Source organism: Pleurodeles waltl, chromosome 11, assembly GCF_031143425.1.
Source record: "Pleurodeles waltl isolate 20211129_DDA chromosome 11, aPleWal1.hap1.20221129, whole genome shotgun sequence".
Lineage (NCBI taxonomy): Eukaryota > Metazoa > Chordata > Amphibia > Caudata > Salamandridae > Pleurodeles > Pleurodeles waltl.
Window position 1 is genome coordinate 504,624,800 of NC_090450.1, and position 24,617 is coordinate 504,649,416.

General features: G+C 41.7%; 1 protein-coding gene across 3 annotated transcripts in view; it reads right to left on the bottom strand.

The window, feature by feature from the left end:
* Nucleotides 1-24,617, bottom strand: part of LOC138265818 (ubiquitin carboxyl-terminal hydrolase 12A-like) — a 735,388-nt gene that overhangs the window by 406,024 nt on the left and 304,747 nt on the right. For all 3 annotated transcript variants that reach the window (XM_069213886.1, XM_069213884.1, XM_069213885.1), the window contains one exon: nucleotides 10,470-10,607. In XM_069213886.1, the coding sequence (XP_069069987.1) occupies nucleotides 10,470-10,607 (138 nt within the window). The remainder of the gene's footprint in view (nucleotides 1-10,469; nucleotides 10,608-24,617) is intronic.

Below are 24,617 nucleotides of genomic sequence, written 5' to 3' on the forward strand. Positions count from 1 at the left end.
ACGGTGAGACCACACCTGTTTGGGACTCACTTCTGGGTTCAGACAGACCACAGACCCCTCAGATGGCTCATGCAGATGAGGGGTGAAAATCCTAAACTCTTGGGGTGATCCATTTCCCTACAGGAGATGGACTTTACGGTGGAGCATCACCCGGGGACTGACCGCGCCAATGCTGATGGTCCCTCCAGATACTTCCACCTTAGCGATGAGAGCTCCAAGAGGTTGGGTAGCTCTCCCCACTTTCAGCTCGGGGGGATACATATTAGACCTGACAGCCTTAGGTCGTCACCCCCAACGTTTTGCCTGCCTCTCTCCCCTTTTTGACACTGTTTTTCACGGTTTTAGGACTCTGCAAACACTAACACCTGTAAAATAAACTCACTCAGAGAGGCAACTAGCAGTAATAGTAAAAAGACTACCCTCACTGGACACGTCCCGGTAGTCAATGTCAGAAGATGTCCACAAGCATTTTCCCCTAACTATTGGTGCGTTATCAGCGCAAAGTGCCAAACAGAAGGTGAAACTGATTTAAAATAGGAAAACAGAATTTAAATAGATAAAAGCAATCACATAATTTATAAATTCTAAAAAGAAATCGAAATAACACTAACACAAGTAAAATAAACGCACTTCGTTAATGTATTTTTTCAGAATACACAAATAAATATACATTTGTTCATGTTAATTAATCATTTTTGTATTACGAGTCTCATATTTTTTCTACATTTATGGGGTTACTCTTACATGTAATATATTTGACGTGAAGTACTTTCCTTACTCTTGCATAGACTGCAGTAGGTAAAGTAAAATTAACCTTTTCACAGTTCGACACAATCCCTGCTGATGTACCGTTTTGAGTGGGAACAGTAAATTTAACCCCTGTGAAGTCCAACACTTTCCCTACTATTGTGCTGTTTGGAGTTGGAATTATTGAATACCAGTTCTGTCCCAGTGGACCTCAAGTGAGCTACAAAGTGCATCCTGGTGAGGGTGGTCCTGCACATTTTAAAATCATATCCCAAGTGGGTTGCTGAAGCCTAGTACATTACCCCAGTGGGCAAATTCCAAGTAAGAGAAGTGGTGTTGCTGCCAATGTTCCAACCTGCTGCTCTGAAAGTGACCATCCATAAAGTCACACATAGAACTGCCCCTTTATACAGTGGTGCTGCCTTCACGGCTGGACAGGCCATTAAATTTGTACCAAAAAGAGTTGTCCTGAACGAAAGCGCACTCACAACAGGTCAACTACCCACTAGGGGTAATGAACTGTATTTTATTATTTTGTTTGGCATCGGCAACCCACTTGGGATTTGGGGTATGATTTTAAAATGTGCAGGACTACCCTTACCAGGATGCACTTTGCAGCTCACTTGAGGTCCACTGGGACAGAACTGGTATTCAACTGATATCAGGTGCCTGCAATTAAATCTGCTGAGCAGCCACGCAGTTGGCCTTTGAAAAATGAAGGAAATGTTTGTTCTCTGCTGATGAAGGGATGAACCCAGAAACAAGTGTCCAGAGATGCTTGAAAATATAAGGTTTGAAAAAATGAAAATGCCAAAAAATTCTCTGTAAGTTGCTGACTTTGCTACATTCCATAATGACCTGTTGTGAGTGCGCTTTTGTTCAGGACAACTCTTTTTGGTACACATATATATATATATATATATATATATATATAAATACAGGACAGGGCCTTCTAGTCTGCTATTGACCCTGTTAACCACCTCATTAGCCAATTGGTCGTGGCCCTCACACATACCACCGCTCAGGTGGGGAATGTTTTTCAATATCACCAGAAAAAGAGGCACCTAAAGAAGAAGATGCAGTGTGTGAGCCTTAGAGGATGGGGGTGTGGGTTGGGTTAGCACTAACCATCCTGATGCTTGCGTTCATATTGCCCCTCTTATTCTTGAGGAGACTTGTCCTGTCTGGGGCATCCTTCTCTTCCCATGCGGGTAACATCCAGGCCACCCAGGGGCGCGGGCGATGCCTATGGCCCTGCACAAGTGGTGGTGCCTGTAGGAACAGATAGCTGAGGGCTTTCTACAAAATGCGCTAACACAGCATCACTTAGGTTAGTCAAGGCTTCCTCCACCTTCTCCAAGCGTATCATAATAGGGGCCAGTGCACTTGTACAGCAAGACACGTTTTGACTTGGCCCCTCTATCAACCCTTTTCCATTTGTCCCCAGGCTTCTGGACTTTCCTGTATTGGGAGGACTGGTCACCAAGCTCTGTGGCCAAAGAGTGTCCGTGCCCAGGAAGGTGGTCAGGTTGTCGTTGGCCAAAGCATAGACAGGTAAGCCAGTGTTGGAGGCAAGCATGATAGGAGTCCTATTAGTCTTGAAAGAAACACATGGTTTCTTAAACAGCAGCTCCGCTAGGGATGTCAGGGCCAGGCGGTACTCAGTGAGATCAATTTCCCTGTTAAGAAACCCAACAGCAGGAAGTCATTGAGGGTAGTGTCCGGAACTGGTGTTGATTTGGTGGAGACTGCTCTCCATTTACCCATTTTAGACCAACACGAGCTGAGGCCTTACTACTAATAGCTACTATTAAGTCAGCAAAGATCAGCAAAAGTCAACCACTGACAGGGGCCACTGACAGAGTCCGAGTCCAGGTATGAGAACAAGTATGAAAACAGTATGGTAAAAAAAAAAAAAAAAAAAGAATTAAGGCAGCCACTGACCTCCTCGTCTGGACTTATTGCATGTAGTGATGGCTGCCGCCTCCACCCACAGTGACCCACTGCAGAATTGTAGACTGTAGGTTGTGTCGAGGTGTGCTGCAAAAATACCAATCAGAGCAGCAGGCAGAATGCCTGAGTCGGAGCACCTGCACACCTTCTCTGTTTCAGAAGAAACCATGGGCTTTAAATTATAGCATGATCTCCAAAGCAGCTCCAGCCTTCAACAGAGCTTAAGTTTACAACACGCTATATGTACGCCGCTCCCTTTCATCGACCCAATTCAACACCAACTGGCCCCACTCCACCTTACAGCAATCCTCAGTAATCCCATCAGTTACCACATGTACAAATTTAATACCCAGTTACATATTAGTGTGCTGGAAGAAATTGGAAAACAGAAGGGTGGTTCATTACAGCCTCCCACACATGCAAAAGTGTATGACTGACACAGTTTATTTTGTATATCAGCGATAAGACTGACAATATACTCATTGGGCCTAGGGAATCTGAGTCTCTCATCATGATTTTGCGTCACTCTCCAGGCTCCTGCCCGCACCCTTAAGCTTGGCTAGAAATATTGGAGTCATATTCAAGACAAGCTTAATGTTTATTACACAAGTGAACTTTCATCAGAAACCTATTTAGCCATCTCAGTGAATCTCCTTGGGATACCCCTCTAGCACTCTCAATATTGAATCACCTTAGCTGTGCTCTATCACACATGTATCTCTGCAATGCAATTTATGGATAACTATCAGGTAAAATCATGAATATATTACAAAGAGACCAATAATTTGCCACCTAATTCATTGTAGTCCTGAAAGATTATGATCATATTATTCTAATATCAAATCACTGCCCAGGCTTCCTATCTTGAAGCAAAGAAGTGAATTCAATACCATTTGCCTAGTTCAAAAGGCACCATTCACTGACCAGACTCTTCAAAATGGCCTCCCAAAACCATCTAACAATTGGTCTACACAGAGAGGGCCAGTATGAGACCTGGTTCTACAGCATTAATGCTCCTCCATATGGAAAGCTACTGCTGCCTCTTCCAGAGACGACACACTAAAGTATACAAAAAGTGATAGATAAAATGCTTGATTTAATCTCAGCCACTGGTCATTACACAGGCAGCACGCCAGTCCATCATTATTTTGGACACCTTGCCACCCCAGTTTTGACCAAGCTATATGCAAATCAGTCTTGACCCTGCTCCAATGGGAATGGTCCAGCCCAAACTGCCTAACCAGGTCTGCTTCGAACTGGAACACAACCTACCCAGAACTGGTTTTGCCCTGGTTATTTGCTCTTCAGCGGGGCATAGCTTGGTTCCAGTTACAAATTGTGCACGGGACCCGCGTGTGGGCATTCCTGTCTCATTTGGATGCCACACTAAAGTATACAGTAGAGATGGATGGGATGCTTGAATTAATTCCAGTCACTGGTAATTACTTGGAGCCACATCCCAGTCCATCATTACTCTTCACACCATGCCACCTCAGTTTGGAACCAGCTATATGCAAATCAGTCTTGACCGTACTCTAATGGCAACAGTCCAGCATGAACTGCCAAGCCAGGTCCTCCTTGAACCAGACCACAAATAACCCAGGACTGGCTTTTTCCTTATTATGGGCTCATCAGCTGAGTATAGCTTGATTCAAATGATACAGTGTGCACAGGACCCACGTCTGGGCATATCCATCCAATTTAGGGTGACATACAAAAAGTTATGGATAGAATTCTTGAATGAATCTCAACCACTGGTAATTGCTCAGGGCACATCCCATCCATTGGTATGTTGCACACCATGCCATAGGTTTCTGGGTCACTTAAAGGTGCCTGCTACTGTCCTTATGACACAATTTTGACTCATAAAGAGAAAAGAACCAATCAGCGCATTCCATTTGTCTCTGCATTTTGTCCTGTAAGTAATCAAGTAAGTCAGAATATTGCAAGCAATTGGAAAATACTCAGATTTAACAAGCTATTCAATAACCACCACTACTTTCATACATGCAAGGCTGCAACTTAAGGGACCACATGGTCCATGCCATGACTTGGAGAGAATGGATGGATATTCCACATGCCACAACTGCTCCGTCTATAGTCAAAATACTAATATCAAGGAATTTAGGCACAGCTCTATAACACACTTTCCAACAGTTAACTAACTGAAATCCTTCAAATTTTATTCATGCTATTTGGTGCCCTTGTGGGCTCATTCATATTGGCCAGACAATGCAAAAGGTGAAACTATGGATCATTGAGGACAAGAGCAGAATAAGATGTCAAACTAAGAATGCTCTCAGATTTGATCACTGACCATCATAGAGCAAAAAGACTTTACATGACAGATTGCTGACCAAATACACTGACTCGCAAGGAGGCAATATAAATGCATTTGTAACCAAAAGTGAATACTATTGCATTTCTAAGTGTGATTCCGTTAATAATGGGCTTAACTCTATTGATGAAAAAAATAGCCTGGATTTTGTCTGACTTCAGTGGTAAAATCATATGTTTTTCTGAATGTATGCCAACTGGAAGATAGGTCCCTTCTTTGACATTTGTAATTTTTGACAGTGTGACACTTCTTAAGACATTCTTCAGTTTTCTTCTGGAGGGGCTGTTTTATCCCCCCTCCTCCCAATTCCTTTCTTTTCTGTAAGTCTCTTTTTTCTGGTTTCAAGCACTTAATTGCTACAACTGGTCTGTGTAATACATTTTCAAACCCTCTTCTCTTCTTATCAATTGTTTAGTTCTGGAGCCTACTTTTTGCTCCTGTAGTCATGCTGCGATTTACGTGCTGTTAAGCTTGCTGTTCACGGTTTGTGGTTGGTTCATTGGTTCACTTGTTTAATGTGCAGCAATTCTGAATTTCGCGTGCCCAGTGGTACGCATTCTACTTTTTTATGTGTACATAGGCATGCCGGGGTCAGCGCACACACTTCTGCTACTTTTCCTCGTTCCAGATGGCATCCCTTGCTTCCAGTTTTTGCTGAATGCGAAGGCTCTGACGGGCAAGGTTTCCCACTTATTTGTGGTCCTATTCTCCTATTGTGCCATTTTCTGAGCTATATTCAAGTATTCTTGATCTCAGACTAATCTGACGATGTAGAATCTGTTGTTACAGTACTGGTGTTTCGTCACATACAAGTGATCCTTTTTTACTACAAATTACGGGGGCCTGACGGGGCAAGTTTCCTCCAAAATTGAGTACTTGAGCCCAGGCTACCTCTACGGTGATGTATGTTGCCCACTGTCACATACTGGACTCCTACCAACTGGAGGCCATTCCATGGCCATCTTTTGAGGCTTTTTAGATCGATTACGCAATCGCTTTGACCTGTTGTATGTGTTGTGGGCTTTTAACCACACCCATCACTTTCATTCATTTGTGGGCTTCCATTTAAAAAATCACTTGATGTCATTACATTTGTTCAGCCTTGAGGCTGATTTTGTCACGCCTTGCAGCCTGCCCCTGTTACATGGATTATTGCACGATTGCTGATTTACTTCAGCGTGGGTGAAATATTTTTTTTTCTAGTGTCTTTCCGCTTCCTGCTGCAAGGCGGCCATGGTGCTCACAGCGCGAACAGGCACAACAGCATGAACTCGATCAGCGGTACTAAAGCTGGTCACATTGTTCAGTTACCTAATCAAAGTCATTTCTTGAGGCTGTCCCCTTAAAACACTTGAAATTGAGAAATGCTTTACATAAAACAGAAATCTTCAGAGCGAAAGCGGCTATCCCGCACAGCAGGAGAGCCAATACTACAATATTCACTACACTGGGGAAACTTGCCCAATAATGCTTTGCAGGGCATTACTTTGACAAACCATTTTGGATCATAACTTAGCCTGTGGTGGTCCTAGGACAATGGGACCACCACCAAAGTGTTCAGCACAACATAAGTTATGTCTATTTCATCTCTGGGTCCCCACACTAGGTTAGTGGGGACCCCAAGAAAATTACCCCTCTCACCATTCAGTGTCTTTTTATGTGGTCTTAGGGCTATAATTTTTGTTTTACAGTGCAGTGTAATTTGTGTTTTAATGACCTTGTTTATAATATCGTTGCCATAGCCTGCTACTCCTGAAAATGCTCTCTAGAGACTATATATATGGTTACACTACATTATTTAGTGCCATTTTCTTTTTGTGTGGTTATGCTCTCTAGGGGCTAACTTTATAGTTACATGACCATGTTTCTTACAAATTATATTTTTGTTGTGGTGTCCTCTAGGGGCTGTTTAAGCATTACAGTCATATCGACAAAACTAAAATATTCGTGGTACACGGAAACGTTCCCCATAATGCTTTGCAGGGCATTACTTTTTCATACATAACCCAGGACAGTGGGACCACCACGAAAACAGTCAGCATGACGTGCTCTTTCTGACTACGCCATCTCGGAGACCCCACACTATGTCAGTGGGGGACTCCAAAATAATAATCCCTACCACCATTCATTATCTTTTTAATCTCTCTCATGACTGGAAGTTTTGTTTTACAGCTGAGAGACATTAGGATTTATAGGCCGTGTTTGCAATATCATTGTAGCAAATCTGCTAGCCTTGAAAATGAGTAATGCACAATACGCTTTAGGGACTAAGTATAGGGTTACACTGCATTATTTTCACCAGTTTTTTTTTCATGGGGTTATGCCTTTTATCAATCAATCAATCAATCAGTGAATTTATAAAGCACGCTATGTACCCGACAGGGTTTCGAGGCGCGGGGGGGTGTGCTGCTAGCGTTCGAAGAGCCATGTCTTTAGGAGTCTCCTGAAGGAGAGGAGGTCCTGGGTCTGGCGTAGTGAGGTGGGGAGAGAGTTCCAGGTCTTGGCGGCGAGGAAGGAGAAGGATCTGCCGCCAGAGGTCTTGCGCTGGATTCAGGGGACGATGGCGAGGGCGAGGTTGGCAGAGCGGAGTTGACGTGTGGGGACGTAGAAGTTGAGTCTGGTGTTCAGGTAGGTGGGTCAGGTGTTGTGTAGTGCCTTGTGTGCGTGGGTGAGGAGTTTGAAGGTGATCCTTTTATCCACAGGGAGCCAGTGGAGGTCCTTCAGGTGGGGGGAGATGTGACATCAGCAGGGTATGTCGAGGATCAGGCGGGCGGATGCGTTCTGGATGCGTTGGAGTCGTTTGATGTCTTTCGTTGGGATGCCTGTGTAGAGTGCGTTGCCGTAGTCAAGTCTGCTACTGACGAGGGCTTGAGTCACCGTCTTCCTGGTTCCTGTTGGAATCCACTTGAAGATCCTGCGGAGCATGCGGAGGGTGTTGAAACGAGAAGAGGAGACGGCGTTGATCTGTTTGGACATGGTGAGAGCAGATTCGAGGACGAAGCCGAGGTTTCGTGCGTGGCTGGCTGGGGTGGGTGGGGGTCCAAGGGCAGTGGGCCACCAGGAGTCGTTCCAGGCTGAGGGGGTGCGTCCGAGGATGAGGACTTCCGTCTTGTCAGAGTTGAGCTTCAGGCGGCTGTTGCTCATCCACTCGGCGATGGATTTTAGTCCCTCGTGGAGGTTGGTTTTGGCGGTGAGCGGATCTTTGGTCAGGGAGAGGACGAGCTGGGTTGTGATGACGGGCCAGTTGTGCGAGGGGGCCATGTAGACGTTGAACAACGTTGGGCTAAGAGAGGAGCCTTGGGGGACGCCGCAGATGAGGTTGGTGGCTTTGGAGCGGAAGGGTGAGAGTCGGACTCTCTGGGTTCTGTCGGAGAGGAAGGATGAGATCCAGTTGAGGGCTTTGTCTTGGATGGCGCTTCGTGGAGACGGGTTAGCAGGGTGCGGTGGCAGACTGTGTCGAAAGCGGCTGATAGGTCGAGGAGGATGAGGGCTGAGGTTTCGCCGTTGTCCATTTGTTGTCTGATGTCATCTGTGGCGGCGAGGAGTGCGGTCTCAGTGCTGTGGTTTCGTCTGAATCCAGATTGTGAGGGGTCTAGGATGGAGTTGTCTTCTAGGAAGTGGGCGAGCTGTGCGTTGACGATCTTCTCGATGACCTTCGCTGGAAAAGGGAGGAGAGAGATCGGTCGGAAGTTTTTGAGATCGTTGGGGTCAGCCTTGGGTTTCTTGAGGAGGGGTTGGATTTCTGCGTGCTTCCAGCTGTCCGGGAAGGTCGCGGTGTTGAAGGAGAGGTTGATGATCTTGCAGAGTTTAGGGGCGATGGTGGCGTCGGCTTTGTTGAATACGTGATGTGGGCACGGGTCCGTGGGAGAGCCTGAGTGGACTGAGGGGCTTACAACATGGTTACATGACCATGTTTCTTACAAATTATATGGTGTTTTGCGCATTACATCCTAATCCTAAAAGTTTATTTCTGATAAAGGATAATTGTATATGTTTTAATAATCTCTCCCTATTACAATTATGACCATGATTCAGGCCAACTTAACATCCTAATTATACTATGACTGTTTGAACACTCTTGATATATTTGGGTGACCCTTCTCGCTTATTTCTCCTCTGTGGCTGTCTTCTTTTTTTGGGGAATTGTGTTAGACAGCCAGCAACTCTGATGGTAGGGTGGTGAAAGTGGTATTCAATTGGAATTAGCATGGCAGATTTAAATTAGAATACTAAATGGCAACATTTTCATTTTTTGCTGCAGACAGAGGAAGAAGGTAAATGGAAGTGCTTTAGTTATATGCAGGGCCACTGGCATTACGTGGCAGGAAAAGACGGAATTATGAGGCAGGGTTGACTAATTCATGTGGCAAGAAAAGTCCAGATATGAATTAACATGGCAATAGCGCTTACTCAAGAAAATGTGAGACCTATTGCATTGCAACTGCTTGTTCTTACTGGAATTGTTCCTATGTGTTACCTCCCTAATAATATAAATGTAACCTCTTGCAGGATTCAATCCACTCCTCCTTGAATATGTGTGAGTTTCTGCATAAGTGTCACGTTTTTGCACACACATCTATGAGCTTTTCACTGGGGTCACACACAAACTATATATATATGATTTATTTCCTTTTCTTACTTTTTGTAGTACTTGCGCAGTAATTCTAAGGTACCATGGATATGACCATTTGTCACATACTTGATGGACTGACCTTTTTTGATTGACAAAAATAATTTGATCTTATTATATTTTATTTTTGATGCAACATAATTATGCTCTCTTTATCCCTGCCTTGTCCTGATGATGACTTGGTTGATCAATGTTTTTTATGTGCAAAGCTCCTTCATCCCTTCCTGGATTTTCAAATAAAAATCAAATTAAAAAAACCTTAGAATCTGCACATACTGTGTTGTTCTGTACACTTTTTTGGATTTTAATGTGGTCACCGTTTTCGCACCATTTCCATAAATCCTTGAACACTGTATGTTTACTTGGCTCTGAGCAACCATTTCATGATTTTAATGTGTAAGTGTGCTGCTTAAGTATACATTTTGATGAATGAATTTTGATATCAAAAAGATTGGTCTTGTCATATCTTATTTCTGTTTGTGACCTGTGGTGCCGTACAATACACTCTAGATATTGTACAAATCAAGATGTACTATCACAATTGATACCTCATTGGACATTGTTGTATGTTGTTGTTTGATACTTCTGTCCTCTTGGGTCCATGAGTGTCTCCTGTGGTTCTTACAGCCTTTGCTATTCTGAAATTTTCCTCTTGGCTGTTACATTCCCTGTGCTATGTGTCTCCAATCCTGTGAGGATTCTCCCACATTTCAGGCTTTGCCAATTCCATCACTAAAGAACAACTAGGACAGGGAGAAGAAACCGTCATCTTAACCACAATGAACAACATCAGATTCTTACCACACTGCAGCATTGTTCTCCGTTCCTCAGTGAGGACACAGGCAACGGCAAAATCACAATGTTACATCCAATGTGAAGGCCATCTTTTTTTACACATTGAGTGCACTCCGTCAGGCTGACCATTGTTGACTCGTACAGCTGGATGGGGGATACAAGAATGTAACAGGTGGAACTTTTTCTTGAGTTAGCACGTTTCACATACACTATCAAAAGCATTCTTCCCACCTCCCTTCCCACTCACATGCACACATCTGAAAAATGCTTGTACAATTTACTCAAGTGGATTCCCAATTACCTCATTTCAAATGATGTTCCTCCCTGATTACTCAAACTACTCCCCTCCTTAAATTCAACATTATCCATGCTTGCTTGTTTGTACTGAATGATAACAGTTAAACAAATAGCGATGCCTAAATTGTGAATTACTTTTACTGCCTAGTTCCATAACACTACATGGAGCAACAGTGTATTAATAATAGTAATAGAACTTCTCAACAGGATGCCATTATCGGACCACTCCTACCAGGGATATTCCAGAGGTCACTTGAGCTCAACCAAACTGAAATCCTAAGACATTGCATATTAAATAAAGGTTGTGTTTTTGTAGTCCAACAATCACAGGGTTAGACGGTCCATTCGTCTTACAGTGGGATTTTCAATATAGTGTAAGTGTCCCTTAGTAGCTTCAAAAACATCCTCAAAATTGGTAATCTGATAGATTAGGCTAGTGCTGCCTCCATGATGGAAGTGGTTTCCTAGGTATTTGGGGGCCGGAGGTCTCATTGGACTGGTACAAATTTCAGAAAACATCTGAATAATGGTTTTTGTACCTGTGCTACACATTTTTCTGTATATTATTAACCTGGTCCTAAACGGTATTTAGCTACAGAATAGTGTCTTGACAGCTAATGCAGTGGGGGCCAGGGTGAAGATTACTGTCTGCTATGGAGATTTAGCAAACTCTGTAGTGTTTAAGCAGGCAGGAGGAGATGCTTTGTTTTCATTAAAGGATGTGCAGCACTATGTGCCATTAGAGTTTTATGGCATCCTGTCCCACTGTTCCGGCTTTGCTGTGCCATTCATGCCCTGTGGACCAAGTACAGCTTCCAGCCAGTCATTATGACCAGTGTCCTTCCACTGGCTGCTTTACTGTGCAGGTTGTCGGGTCTCTCTGTTATCCAGCCCTAATGTAGCCAGAGAGAGATGGGGAAAACAAGAACAGCAAATAGCGATGCCTAAATTGGGAATTACTTTTACTGCCTAGTTCCATAACACTACATGGAGCAACAGTGTATTAATAATAGTAATAGAACTTCTCAACAGGATGCCATTATCGGACCACTCCTACCAGGGATATTCCAGAGGTCACTTGAGCTCAACCAAACTGAAATCCTAAGACATTGCATATTAAATAAAGGTTGTGTTTTTGTAGTCCAACAATCACAGGGTTAGACGGTCCATTCGTCTTACAGTGGGATTTTCAATATAGTGTAAGTGTCCCTTAGTAGCTTCAAAAACATCCTCAAAATTGGTAATCTGATAGATTAGGCTAGTGCTGCCTCCATGATGGAAGTGGTTTCCTAGATATTTGGGGGCCGGAGGTCTCATTGGACTGGTACAAATTTCAGAAAACATCTGAATAATGGTTTTTGTACCTGTGCTACACATTTTTCTGTATATTATTAACCTGGTCCTAAACGGTATTTAGCTACAGAATAGTGTCTTGACAGCTAATGCAGTGGGGGCCAGGGTGAAGATTACTGTCTGCTATGGAGATTTAGCAAACTCTGTAGTGTTTAAGCAGGCAGGAGGAGATGCTTTGTTTTCATTAAAGGATGTGCAGCACTATGTGCCATTAGAGTTTTATGGCATCCTGTCCCACTGTTCCGGCTTTGCTGTGCCATTCATGCCCTGTGGACCAAGTACAGCTTCCAGCCAGTCATTATGACCAGTGTCCTTCCACTGGCTGCTTTACTGTGCAGGTTGTCGGGTCTCTCTGTTATCCAGCCCTAATGTAGCCAGAGAGAGATGGGGAAAACAAGAACAGCAAACCGTTGTCAGGTCGTCTAGTTTCTCCGTTATCCAGCCATCATTCGATTCCTATCATTAAGCACACTAACCTTACAGAGACCCTAGAAAGAACATACTGGAGTGCAATTTGACTAGGCAATGGGCCTTTGACATCTTCATATTATTAAATTTAATGGTAGTGCGTGTGAGATATGGTGTGACTGGGTTTGAATTATATTTTTACGGTGATGAGAATAGCATGTTTTTCTTCTAAAGGGGGGTGGGTGTGATCACCTATAAACATTATCCATTGAGTATTTTTCTGTTCCTTGTTTAGATTTGTAGAAATTGTCCAAATGTTTAGAGTACAGAATACAATTATGCTTATTTGGAATACAATAAAGAGGACTATATTTCTGAAAAAAGAACGATACATACGGGCTCGAGATGCATTTATTGAAGTTATAGGAAAGTAATATATCCATTTATGTATGAATACAAATAGAGTTGCCCTTTATTCATATTTAAGTGTATTCTTCCCTGGAGGGGCTACTATAGAGCTACAGGGCCCTCGGATTTTGGATGAGTGTTTAAGTAGGCAACCATGTGTCGCAGTTGCATAATCCAAGAAAGACATACTGGGCGCACTGAGTAGCAGACAATTTACTTCAGAACCCACCTGATAAGCATGACGGTTATCTTCAACATATTGAATACCCCATTCTAAAATCTGGTGTATGGCTGGAAATCAAACCGCAAAAGAGAGTTTGTGTAAAGTACACATTACTATCCAAAAAAGCAGAGAGAAAGGCTGAGTAATGACAGACTCATAACACACCTTCAAATACACCATTCATAATATAGTATCCGACAGAGTACCTTGCTATCCAATGTCCTATCTGGGCACTGCTAGGCACACATCCCTGAGCATATCCGATAAGAAAATAACAACAAAAGACAAAATACAAAGGACAAATGTGTAGTGAACCGACACACAAAACAAACATTGTGCAACTCCACCAAGGATCACAAAACAATACCACTTCACCATCACCACACAACAACAAAACCAGAGGGTTTACTTAAGTAAAATCACTAACACACAGCACAGATATGCACTTATTCCAAAAATGCATAACAAAATTGGCAGAATGGGAGGCAGAGCTAGCCACAGTCCAAGAGGGCTATGGATATATGGAGCTCCAAACTGGGCTACCCTTTCTGACCCTGACTTCACCATGTCTGGCATTAAGGGAACAACCATAACCTCCACTGGAGTTTTCTGGCAGTGGGGCTTGGATCAGTTGTAGCTAGCAATGGCAAGAGAGCACTGACTGCTTCAAACTTCATCAAGAGTGAGAGGTCGGCCATGACTGGAGAAGTACTGGTGTCCAGAGATCCTGCATCCCCTGATTTGGTTGTGACACAGCCACAACTGTGGGCTGGCTAGGTGGCGCCAGAAGTGGGCATAGCCAGATAGGGGGAAACAAGGGACTCTGGGCTGGTGGGACTTGCACCCATATCCACCATGAGCTGGGGACCCTACCATATGTGTGCCGTAGGGTGGATGCCCGTCACACATCCGGGCCTCCAAGGCGAGCAAGCCCTCATTAATGCTCTCGACACAGACTTGGACAAGATGACCTCTATGGCATTGGTGATGAGAAGTGTGGAACAAAAGATGGAGTTCACTTGTAGGGAGAAGGCAAACAGCTGAGCAAAGCCTGGAATCAATGGAGAGCAGAATTGGATTCTGGATTCTGCCACAGACAAGTGCAGACCTCTAGGGGCAACACAATGTGTGTATTGCTAAAATTGGAGGAGATGTTGGAGAGGTTAGATAAACTAAAGGAAGATCACCCTATTGAGAGTGCTAAATATAACACACAGAGTTGTTGCAGGTCAGATGAAGGCAGTGATCAATAATTTGCCACCTATTCCGCCATGTAAGGTGGAGGTGCCAGCAATACGGGAATGATGGTGGTATGGCGATGATGTGCTTTCTATGAGTGAGGAGTGGGATCAGATTTTCAGTAAGACCTTTGATGCAAAGAGGAGAAACTTGAAGATCATGTTTTTTCCTGGCCTGCACCATGTGTCCTTGGCTAGGAAGAAAGAGGGGCTGGCTACAAAGCAATAAATATAAAAGGAGGAACTGGCAGCTTCTGTGAGATACCCTGCTACATTGACGGTGTACTGCAATGAAAAGTGTTATGTGTTTTCACACACTGAGCTTGCAAAGGCAGTCCTTTTGGTTTAGACCTTGAGTAAAGATGGACTGTAAATTAGTGTTGTTGACTTCTTGTGTCTTAAGATTTACAACAAAAGATTATCACAAACTACTCATTTATACTCAAAAGTTAAAAGCACCTAAAGATACTGAGTCAATATATATATTTTTTTAATACGTTTTTTATTGAGTCAAGTACAAGAACATTAACTTAACATTGCCAGGACAGAGATATGCAATTGTGAATATATATGCATAAGGAATATTGTACTTATAAATGCATATTAAACAGGTACATGAGTTAGGCATATACAGCAATATAGTATCAAAGACTCTGAGTTTAAATAAAGAAAGAAGAAAGAGAGAGGGAGGGAGAGGGAGAAGAGCTATAGGGATAGAAAAGGGAATCAAGTGATAGCCATGTGGAGAGAGAGGTAATAGACATTAGTTACAGTGAATGTAAGATGAAATAAGTATATACAAGAAGAAAAACAGGAAATATATTGACATTTTTTAAAAAGGAGGAGAAAAATCAATTTCCTTCGCAGTGCGTGAGAGATAGTTACTTAATGGCAACCATAGCTGATGACGTTTGAAGAAAGTTCTTGTTGAATCAAGCTTGTAGCTGCCAAGTCTATGATGATAACCTACAGAATTCCACCACTGTCTGAGAGTAATGTTCTCCGAATATTTCCAGTTAGAAGTAATAATAGAGATTGCAATAGAAAGCAAAAGGTCTACCAATTTTCCAAGAGGCCTGAATGAACTCCAGATATCGTGTATGCCACCCAAAAACAGTAATTCATATGACATTGGTAAGGAGATCTGAGCTATTGCTGAAATGCGAGACCATACTGAGGACCAAAAAGTAGATATGGATGAACAGGAAAAAAACATGTGAAAATCAGTACCCTGCAGAGTGTGTCAGCGCCAACAATTGTCATTTTGTGCAATTTTGAGTTTGTAAAGGCGTACAGGAGTGTAGAAAAGTCTATTATAAAAAAAATATAGGGTCTGTGTGAGGCTTGCAGTGCGTGCAGTGGAATGTATCTTATACCATATTCTATCCCATAAAGAAGGTGGCCGAACAACACAAAGATCTGATTCCCACAATGTCTCAATAGGTGATATGAGTTTAGGTGAAACAGACGTTCTTAAAAGTTTATAAATTCCAGCTGCCCTAGGATAATTAGAAGTTACAATCGGGTGTGGAGATGATGCAAGAGAAGAATGATTATGATGTATAAGTTTATTGAGGGCCTCTTGGACTAGAGTAGAAAGAATGATATATTGGGATTTCATGCGAATAGGGAGATTATAAATTGCTGAGAGAGTAGTAAAAGGGATGATAGAGTCTTTAAGATATAATTGGGAAATGAGAAGAATACCTTTAGTCATCCAAGCCTTCCAACACAAGGTTTTACCTTGTTTCCTAAGCAAACTATTGTGCCAAATAGGACTGTTAAAGAATTGATTAATGGGGGTAAGATGCGAAATAAAAAAAGGTTTCAGTAAGTTGACTGAATGGGAGACATAAATATAATAATGTGTTTATGGGAAAGGGGAGAAATAAATGTTTCTTCCAAAGAGAACCATAGCTTTTTAGGGGCATCATTGAGTGTAGATAAATAGGGATGTATTTGCTTAATGCCAAAAGATTCGTGATAAGTTATAAAGTCAGGGAAATTAACTCCACCTTGTACTTTAGGAAGTTTTAATTTTGAGAGAGAGATTCAGGATTGTTTACCGTTCCACAGGAACTTGGATAGAATTTTATCAATTGAACTAAAAAATAGTTTAGGTATCTTAATAGGAAGCATCATAAGGAATAAGTTAATGATAGGGAGAAGCATCATCTTAAGGGTGTCCAAGCGGCCCCACCACGTGAGATATAACGGAGACCATTTCTGTGTGAGATCTACAAGCTTTGCAGATAAGATTTCTAAATTAGTCCTTGAGAGTAGTGCAGTACCATACCACCAGGCATTTAATCTTAGAAGAATTCCAAGATAATCCTGAATCAAGGAATACAGAGCCAGTGCAGTGAGCATTAAGTGGTAAGACCACTGTTTTGTCTATATTAAGTTTATAGCCAGATACATCAGAATATAAGTTGAGCTCATGCAGGAAGGCAGGAAGAGAAGTGTCAGGGTGAGACATGAACAAAAGAATATCATCAGCATATGCCATAAATTTGATGTGTGCATTATTAATTTGAAACCCCGTAAATTGTTCAGACGTTTTTAATTGGTATAGAAAAGGTTTGAGAGCAAAAATAAATAGTAAAGGAGATAATGGGCATCCCTGACGAGTACCCCTTTTAAGAGGGAAAAAGGATATCGGATACCGTTTGTTATAACCGAGGAACATGTTGAGGAATGAAGAATGGATATAAAATGTCGGAATTTAGTTCCTAGTCCATGCCATTCCAATGATTTCGACAAGAAACCCCAGTAGACCCTATCAAAGGCCTTTTCTGCATCCAATGATAAAGCTGCCAGAGGAATCTTAAGTTTAGATGCATTGTTAATAATATTTTAAAAAGTACAGGAATTATCTGCTACATTTCTATTAGGGATAAAACCAGATTGATGAGAATCAATAAGGTCAGGTGTATATATGGGAGTAAACAGAGAGCTAAAACTTTGGCATAGAGTTTACAATCAGTATTAATTAAAGATATGGGTCTATCATTTTTACAGTCAGTCGCATCCCGATCTTTTTTGGGAATAAGACCAATCAAAGCCTCCATAACTGAGCCAGATGCAGAACCTGACATTATAAAATGATTAAGTAATTGAAAGAGTTTGGGGAAAAGAGACTTAGCAAACTGAATAAAGAATTCTACTGTGAAGCCATCTGGGCCTGGAGCCTTACCCTTGGGGAGAGATTGTAAAGCTGTATATAGTTCAGTAAATTGTAGGGGTTGGTCTAAAGATGAGAGGTCAATCTGCAATGGGGCTCTTGGTTTGAGATTAGAGAAATATTGGTTGAGAGATTCAACTGTTGGTATGTGTTCTGGAGTGTACAGGTCCTTATAGTAAGAAGCGAAACACAATGCTATATCTTTATCTCTAAAGTGTTTAACACCATTGTTATCTGTGATAGATTTAATAGTTGTTTTTTCTTTTCTTTGTTTCAAATATCGAGCTAGGAGAGAACCAGCTTTATTGTTACCACCATAATATCTGGCATTTATTTTCAGGAGGGTGCTAAACTCCATTTTAGCTGAGACTAGTGCTTCAAGATGTGATTTAGTAGTTTTGTGAGTATAGTATTCATATTCTAGGGACTTTATATTTTCAAGGATGGAAGTCGATTTTTGTTGAGCAGACTTTATTTTTGAGTGAGCCTAACTTATGATGAAACCCCTAGAGGCTGCTTTGAATGCATCCCACACAAAATGAAATGATAGTTGATCACTATCGTTGATGTGAAAGTATTCTTCTATAAACTTACTGTAGGAAGCGATAAAAGTAGCATCTGAAAGTAGAGAGTTATTAAACCTCCATGAAGATGTTTTAGAACCATTAAGAAAAAGATCAAGGTCAGTAATCACAGGTGCGTGATCTGAGATCAAAATAGCACCGATTTCAGAGTTGACCATATGTTGCAATAAACCTTTACTCAGAAAGATATAATCAAGCCTGGAATGGGAATGGTGGGTAGGAGAATAAAAAGAGTATTCCAAGAGGTCGGGATTGCATACTCTCTAGGAATCAGAGAGAGAATGCTGTAAAATAAAGTTTTTAAAAGCTTTGTGGGAGGCATGTGTAATGAAACGTGACTTGGAACGTCTGTCCAAAAATGGATCAAGAATTTGGTTGCAGTCACCACCTATTAGTGAATTGTTTGAGGAATGTTCAGAGACCATATGTGAAAGATTCTTCCAAAAGTTTGGATCTGGATGTGTGGGGCAATATATATTTAGGACAGTAAGAGAAATATTGTCAATTGTAAATGTAACAAGTACCCTGCGACCTTCTGTATCTTGATGCTGTGAAATTATGGTAGGTTTGAGAGATTTATGACAAAGTATAATTACCCTATTTTTGTTTGTGATGGAAGGGGAGTAGAAAATGGCCCCCACCCATTGTTTTTTAAGCTTAACTGCCTCAGAGTTGTTGAGGTGAGTCTCTTGCAACAAAGCAATGTGGCATTTCAAACGAGCGAGGTGAGATAAGACACGCTTACGTTTAATGGGGTGTTTAAGCCCCTTAACATTCCAAGTAACAGTTCTAAGTTGCATAACAAGAAGTATTAATAAACAACTGCTGTAACAAGGAAAAACTAGGCATATCAATTTTGCTAAAGCAAAGAAATGGGAAAGAAACAAGATAGTAAAGAAAAAGAAAAGGAGGAAGATGACCTCCAGAAGTTGTATATACATGGATGTGGCAATACAGGGACTAAAGTCCACGAAAGCTAAAGAAAACAAGATAGAAAGTGAATATCCCGAAAGGTAGAGGGACAGCGGAGAACTTGAAAAGACAGGCAAGAGTTGCTTCAGCACAAGAAAAGTGATATTAGATATTAAAACATATGAAGGCGAGTTTCATGGAAGAAAAAAAACAACATACAAACGAAAAATGTACCATTCAGGAGACCAAATAACGTAATAACTACAGTAAAGGATTGTGACATGAAAAACAATAAAAATCAAAGCTTACCAGTGGAATGTGTAGGAGAACAGTTTGGATGGTGAGAAAGGGATACGGTTGGGAAAGGAACATGAGGATTGCACAAAGAACACTATCTAAAAAAATATATATTTATATATAAGAAATTAAGAAGATGCAGAGAAGGAAAACCATGGCTATAAATATTAAACATAACCATTACTATTAAACTGTCCAGAAAAAAAAAAGAAAGGACATTAAAGACAAATTAAATTATATCTTCAAGTAATTGCAGATGCTCCTAGTTCCATTGCTTCTGTTTTGTGTTAGTTAATAAACGTTTGTAGTGCTGAAGGTTCCTCAAACGAGTAAGATTTGTCCTTGAATGTAATTTTGAAAAGGCATGGGTGAAGAAGACCATATCGAATATTCAAGGATTTGAGTTGTGGACGTAAGTCCAAAAACTGTTTGCGACATGCAGCTGTAGCAGGAGAGAAGTCTAGTGTGAAAAACACTATGACCTGACCATAGCAAAAAGCCTATCTTTTTGGCTTCCGAGAGTATTTGCATCAAGTCAGTAAATTGGAGAAAGAGAATAATAATTCCTCTAGGATGTGCATGAGGGCCAGCTGAAGTCTGTGGACCTAAACGATGTGCCTGTTGGATAGAGTGGGGAGAGGTAGGAGGCAAGCGAAGAATTGAAGGTATTGCTTTTTGAAGGAATGCAATCATGTTGGAGCCTTCAGAACCTTCTGGAATCCCAAAAAGGCAAAGATTATTTCTCCTATTTCTGTTTTCTACGTTTTCAGGGAGCCTTTTAGGTTGAGCTATGTCTTTAGAGATCTGAGGATTGACAGTGCTGCAATCTTCAAGGTCACAGACTCTCTGTTCCAGAGTACAAATTTGTTGTTCGTGTTGGGACCACTGCTCCTCAATACGTTGCAAGGAGGCATTAGTGTCCATCATAAAGGGCTTTAGTGCACGCAATTCCTCCATGACATCATCTAGAGTAAGATGTGTAGGTGATTTTGAGGGAGAATCAAGGTATTTTTTGGGGCACTTGACGGAGGAGGTGTTAGATGTTTTTTTCGCAATTGTGCCAGCAGCATGAGATGAAGAGGTGCTATCCTTTAAAAAGACTGCAGCACTATCCATTGTTAAAGCTGATGGTAGAGAAGATTTAGTTATATGTGTGCGCACCACTCGAAGAGGATTATTAGACTTGGAGAAAGATGATGACTGGCAATTTTGAGAATTATGTGGTCTCACCATAAAAGCCAGCAGCAATTTGGTAATAGGAAGCCAGCAATGTGAGGTGTTGATGAAATTATATTAGGAGGAGAAGCTGCTGCCAGAAGTTTCCAACAACAGAGCAAAATATAATAAAAAATATATAAATAGAAAATCCTAAATTATTCTCTCATAACAGGCATGACAGAATACCACAAGAGCAAAGCACTTTACTGCACATAGTCAAACAATTGGTGACTAGTTTTAAGGGAACCTTCTGAAAAGGAAAAATTCCCCTCCATCAAAGGAAAGCATTTACCATGTTATGAAGAGCAATTTGAAAGAGCTCCTTGACAAGAGCTGCCAGTGAATACTGAAAGTTGAAAACCTCAGCTAAGTGTGTTTGAAGAGAGAGGACAAAAGTTCAGCTGGCTGTCAGAAGGTAAGAAATATTCCATTGCAGAGGAAACTAGATTTGTATAATCACATCCAGGCAAGCAGTTAAAAGTCAAATAGAAACATTTCTGTGAAAGTTTAGGTTTGTGCAGAGGCTTACAGAGTGCAAATGACACAGATAAATAATTATCTGATTTATGCAGATCTTATTCTGTTTTTCAAAACTGTAGCAACGATGTGAATAGATCAGAGAAGCACATGCTTATATATGTTTACTAACACTAAGCAATATTAATCTATCACACATATATGTCCACATTAGTCTTTGTATTTGTAGAAAAATAGCACTTTAAATCATATGCACCGAAGCAGAAACAAAGTTGATGTTTTGACCTAGGCTCTAAGAAGTATTAAAGAAGAACCTCTGGATGAAAATTGCATAAAGCCTGGTGACCGACCCCAAGGAAACTGATGTAGGCAAAAGGTTAAAAAGCAATAGATAAGAATATCCCACCAGTAACATATAATTAGAACTAAGGCCCAAGCTGAACACAATGATTGTCTTTGGCATTTGCCATTTTCTACCTCACTTCATTGCCGTGTCAGCCCCCTCTCTAGGAGGCTGTGTGTCAGAATGTCGTGTACTACATATCATTTCCAAAAATATGACCTCACTGGGTATAGCTTTTAATAACGATTCCAAATGGATGATATTTTATAAATTATATTTAGGACATGATATTTACACTAGACGATATTCTGACAATGGTAATCTGGTACCACACCATTTATGGCGCATTTGCGTCTCTGGCACGTCCCTCTTTCTTTCCAATTTAGGTGGCCACATACTGAGGCTTGCTGGAAAGCTCAACATATATGATTAATCAGCCACAACACTGACATGATCACCACCTCCACAATCTCTGCACACCCGCATCACAGACACAATCAAACTGGAGACAAAAAAGTGCAACATGGGGCAGGTGTACAGCAGGTCTCCTGTCTTCAGTTGATGGACTTAGCTCCAAAATATTTTCTGAGAGAGGCACATAAATGTGTTTGTGTACCACTGTAGCTTGTTCCACAGTACATCCTACGCAGACTTGAACTCTGTTGTTCATCATCTGTTCCCTGGTGGGGTTTGTGGTTGTGTGTAAGACACGTTTTATGGTGTACTTACCTTCTCCTGTGGTTGAAGGTGGGGAGCCAGAAATGGCTCAATGAGTGGGTAGGGGTGCAATGCCATGTGGCGGTATGCAAACTTCACCTAGTACTGCCAAGCTTCTGTATATGGGCCTTTGCATTCATGCTAGGAAGTGACAGCTATCCAGGATTGCTGAATCGTGCAAGGAACTGTGGAAGCATGTGGAGTATGCGGTAAATAGTAGTGTGCATCGCATGTCAACTTTCTGTGCAGAATATTGTGATATTAAGACTTCCCATCAAATAGTGCCTCCAGTCTTGGAAATCTGCTGTATGGCCAAATATCAAGGATGGCTTTGCCTTGGTATTGAAGTAGAATATGGGGATGTTGTGAGACTTTACGTTGCCAAGATGTGTGCAACTGATGCCATCTATGCCAAGTAATAAGCCATACATTTTGTAGAAATCGGTTTGAATGTTATATTTGCACTGGAGACAAAGGGAACTGTGACATGTCTAATCAAATTAAACATTAGTGCATATGTGGCTTGCCATTGTGCCTTGCAGACAAATTATGTTGATATGCCAATGGTAGTTTTACCTCAGCTAGTACGCCACGTGGTGTGTTCTGGGGCATTGTTGTTTCTGTCCTTGATCAGTGTGAATCCTGTAGAGCCTCCTGGTCTATACAGTAAAGAGTGTTGCTCTTAGCGTGACCCTTCTTTTTTGAGTGCTCTCTTCCTTCTACTGATGTCTTGCATATCTATGTTACGTGGGTTCATGCTGAAGACGTGAAATTCTTACTGCAGTAGGTAGATTTAGATCTGGTTAAAGCACTGAAAACTCTACTCTCCAAATCAAAGAATGCTCCTTTAGGATATCTGATGAGGGCAAACACTACATAATAGTACGCTTTGACCTATCCACTACCTACACTACTATTAACCACAACATCCTTCTCACACACAATGCAATAAAAGCAGCACAGAAGTTAATGTACTGGGCTGGTTGAAATCATACCTTTCTAGCTGAATTCAAAGCATCAAAACAGGTAAATGCTTTACTGCTCTCATGGCCATCCTGTTCAGAATACAAGGGTCCATCCAAGCCCCTTTACTTTTCAAACCATATAGTTAATTACTGAGGAAATGTTTCGCCAGATCTGGCACTTCAACTTGTAGTTGAATAATTCTTAATGCCCACAACAAAGATTACATTTGCCTCGTGGTTGTCCTGGGTGAAACTCAAGTTCAATGAAAGAGAAACAGGTTTCACCTACCAGTTTCATATCCTTCCCGCAGACTGGATTGTAAACTTCAGACCTTATACCTCTCCCCAAAACTGTCAATTGAGACAAATCACTCTGATTCATGCTGAATAGACCCATAAATGTTGACATTCATGTTAATGAAATTATTACAATTGCCAAATTCCAACTGAAGATAATCTCCAACAATGGTTATTTGGGGGCATATTTATACTCTGTTTGCACTGAATTAGCGTCATTTTTTTAAACTCTAATTTGGTGCAAAACTAACTCCATATTTATACTTTGGTGCTAGACCCGTCTAGCACCAACTTTATGGAGTTAAAGTCATTTTTTGGAAGTGGAAACCTACCTTGCCTTAATGAGATGCAAGGTAGGCGTTCCCGTGCAAAAAATGACCCTATGGCCTTAACGCCATATTTATACTCCAGTGCAAAAATGGTGCACGGGAGGGAGGAGGGGTCAAAAAATGGTGCAAAGCTTTGTTAATGCCTGGGCCAGGGCAGGCGTTAGGGGACCTGTGGGCCTATTTCCATGGTGGAACACCATGGAATAAGCCCACAGGTCCCCTCCCCAGGCCCTAGGAGCACCCCCACCGACACAAGAGGAACTGCGGAGGATGGGGGGCCCCATCCCAGGTAAGTGCAGCTAAGTACAGCATTTTATTTTTTAAAGTGCCATAGGGTCCCTGAAATGGGCCCCCATACAAGGCACAGGGTGCAATGGCCATGCCCAGGGGACCCTAGTCTCATGTGCTGGCCATTGGGTTGGTGTCATGTGGTGTGATAGGTTTAGTGTCAAAAAATGACGCTAATCTGGTTAGAGTCATTTTTTTACTCTAACCTGCCTAAAGTCATTTTTTGGTGCTAAACCCCCTTCTTCCATACCGCCAGCCCCACCCAACTAAAGTCATTTTTTTTTTTTACTCTAGCCTACCCTTTGCACCGGTTTGCACCATTCCATAAGGAAAATGTCACTTACCCAGTGTACATCTGTTCGTGGCATTAGTCGCTGCAGATTCACATGCTGTGCATAGTCCGCCGTCTGGTGTTGGGTCGGAGTGTTACAAGTTGTTTTTCTTCGAAGAAGTCTTTTCGAGTCACGAGACCGAGGGACTCCTCCCACTTTGGTTCCATTGCGCATGGGCGGCGACTCCATCTTAGATTGTTTTTCCCGCAGAGGGTGAGGTAGGAGTTGTGTATGCTAATAATAGTGCCCATGCAATGGAATAAATAAGTATGTACAAAATGAAG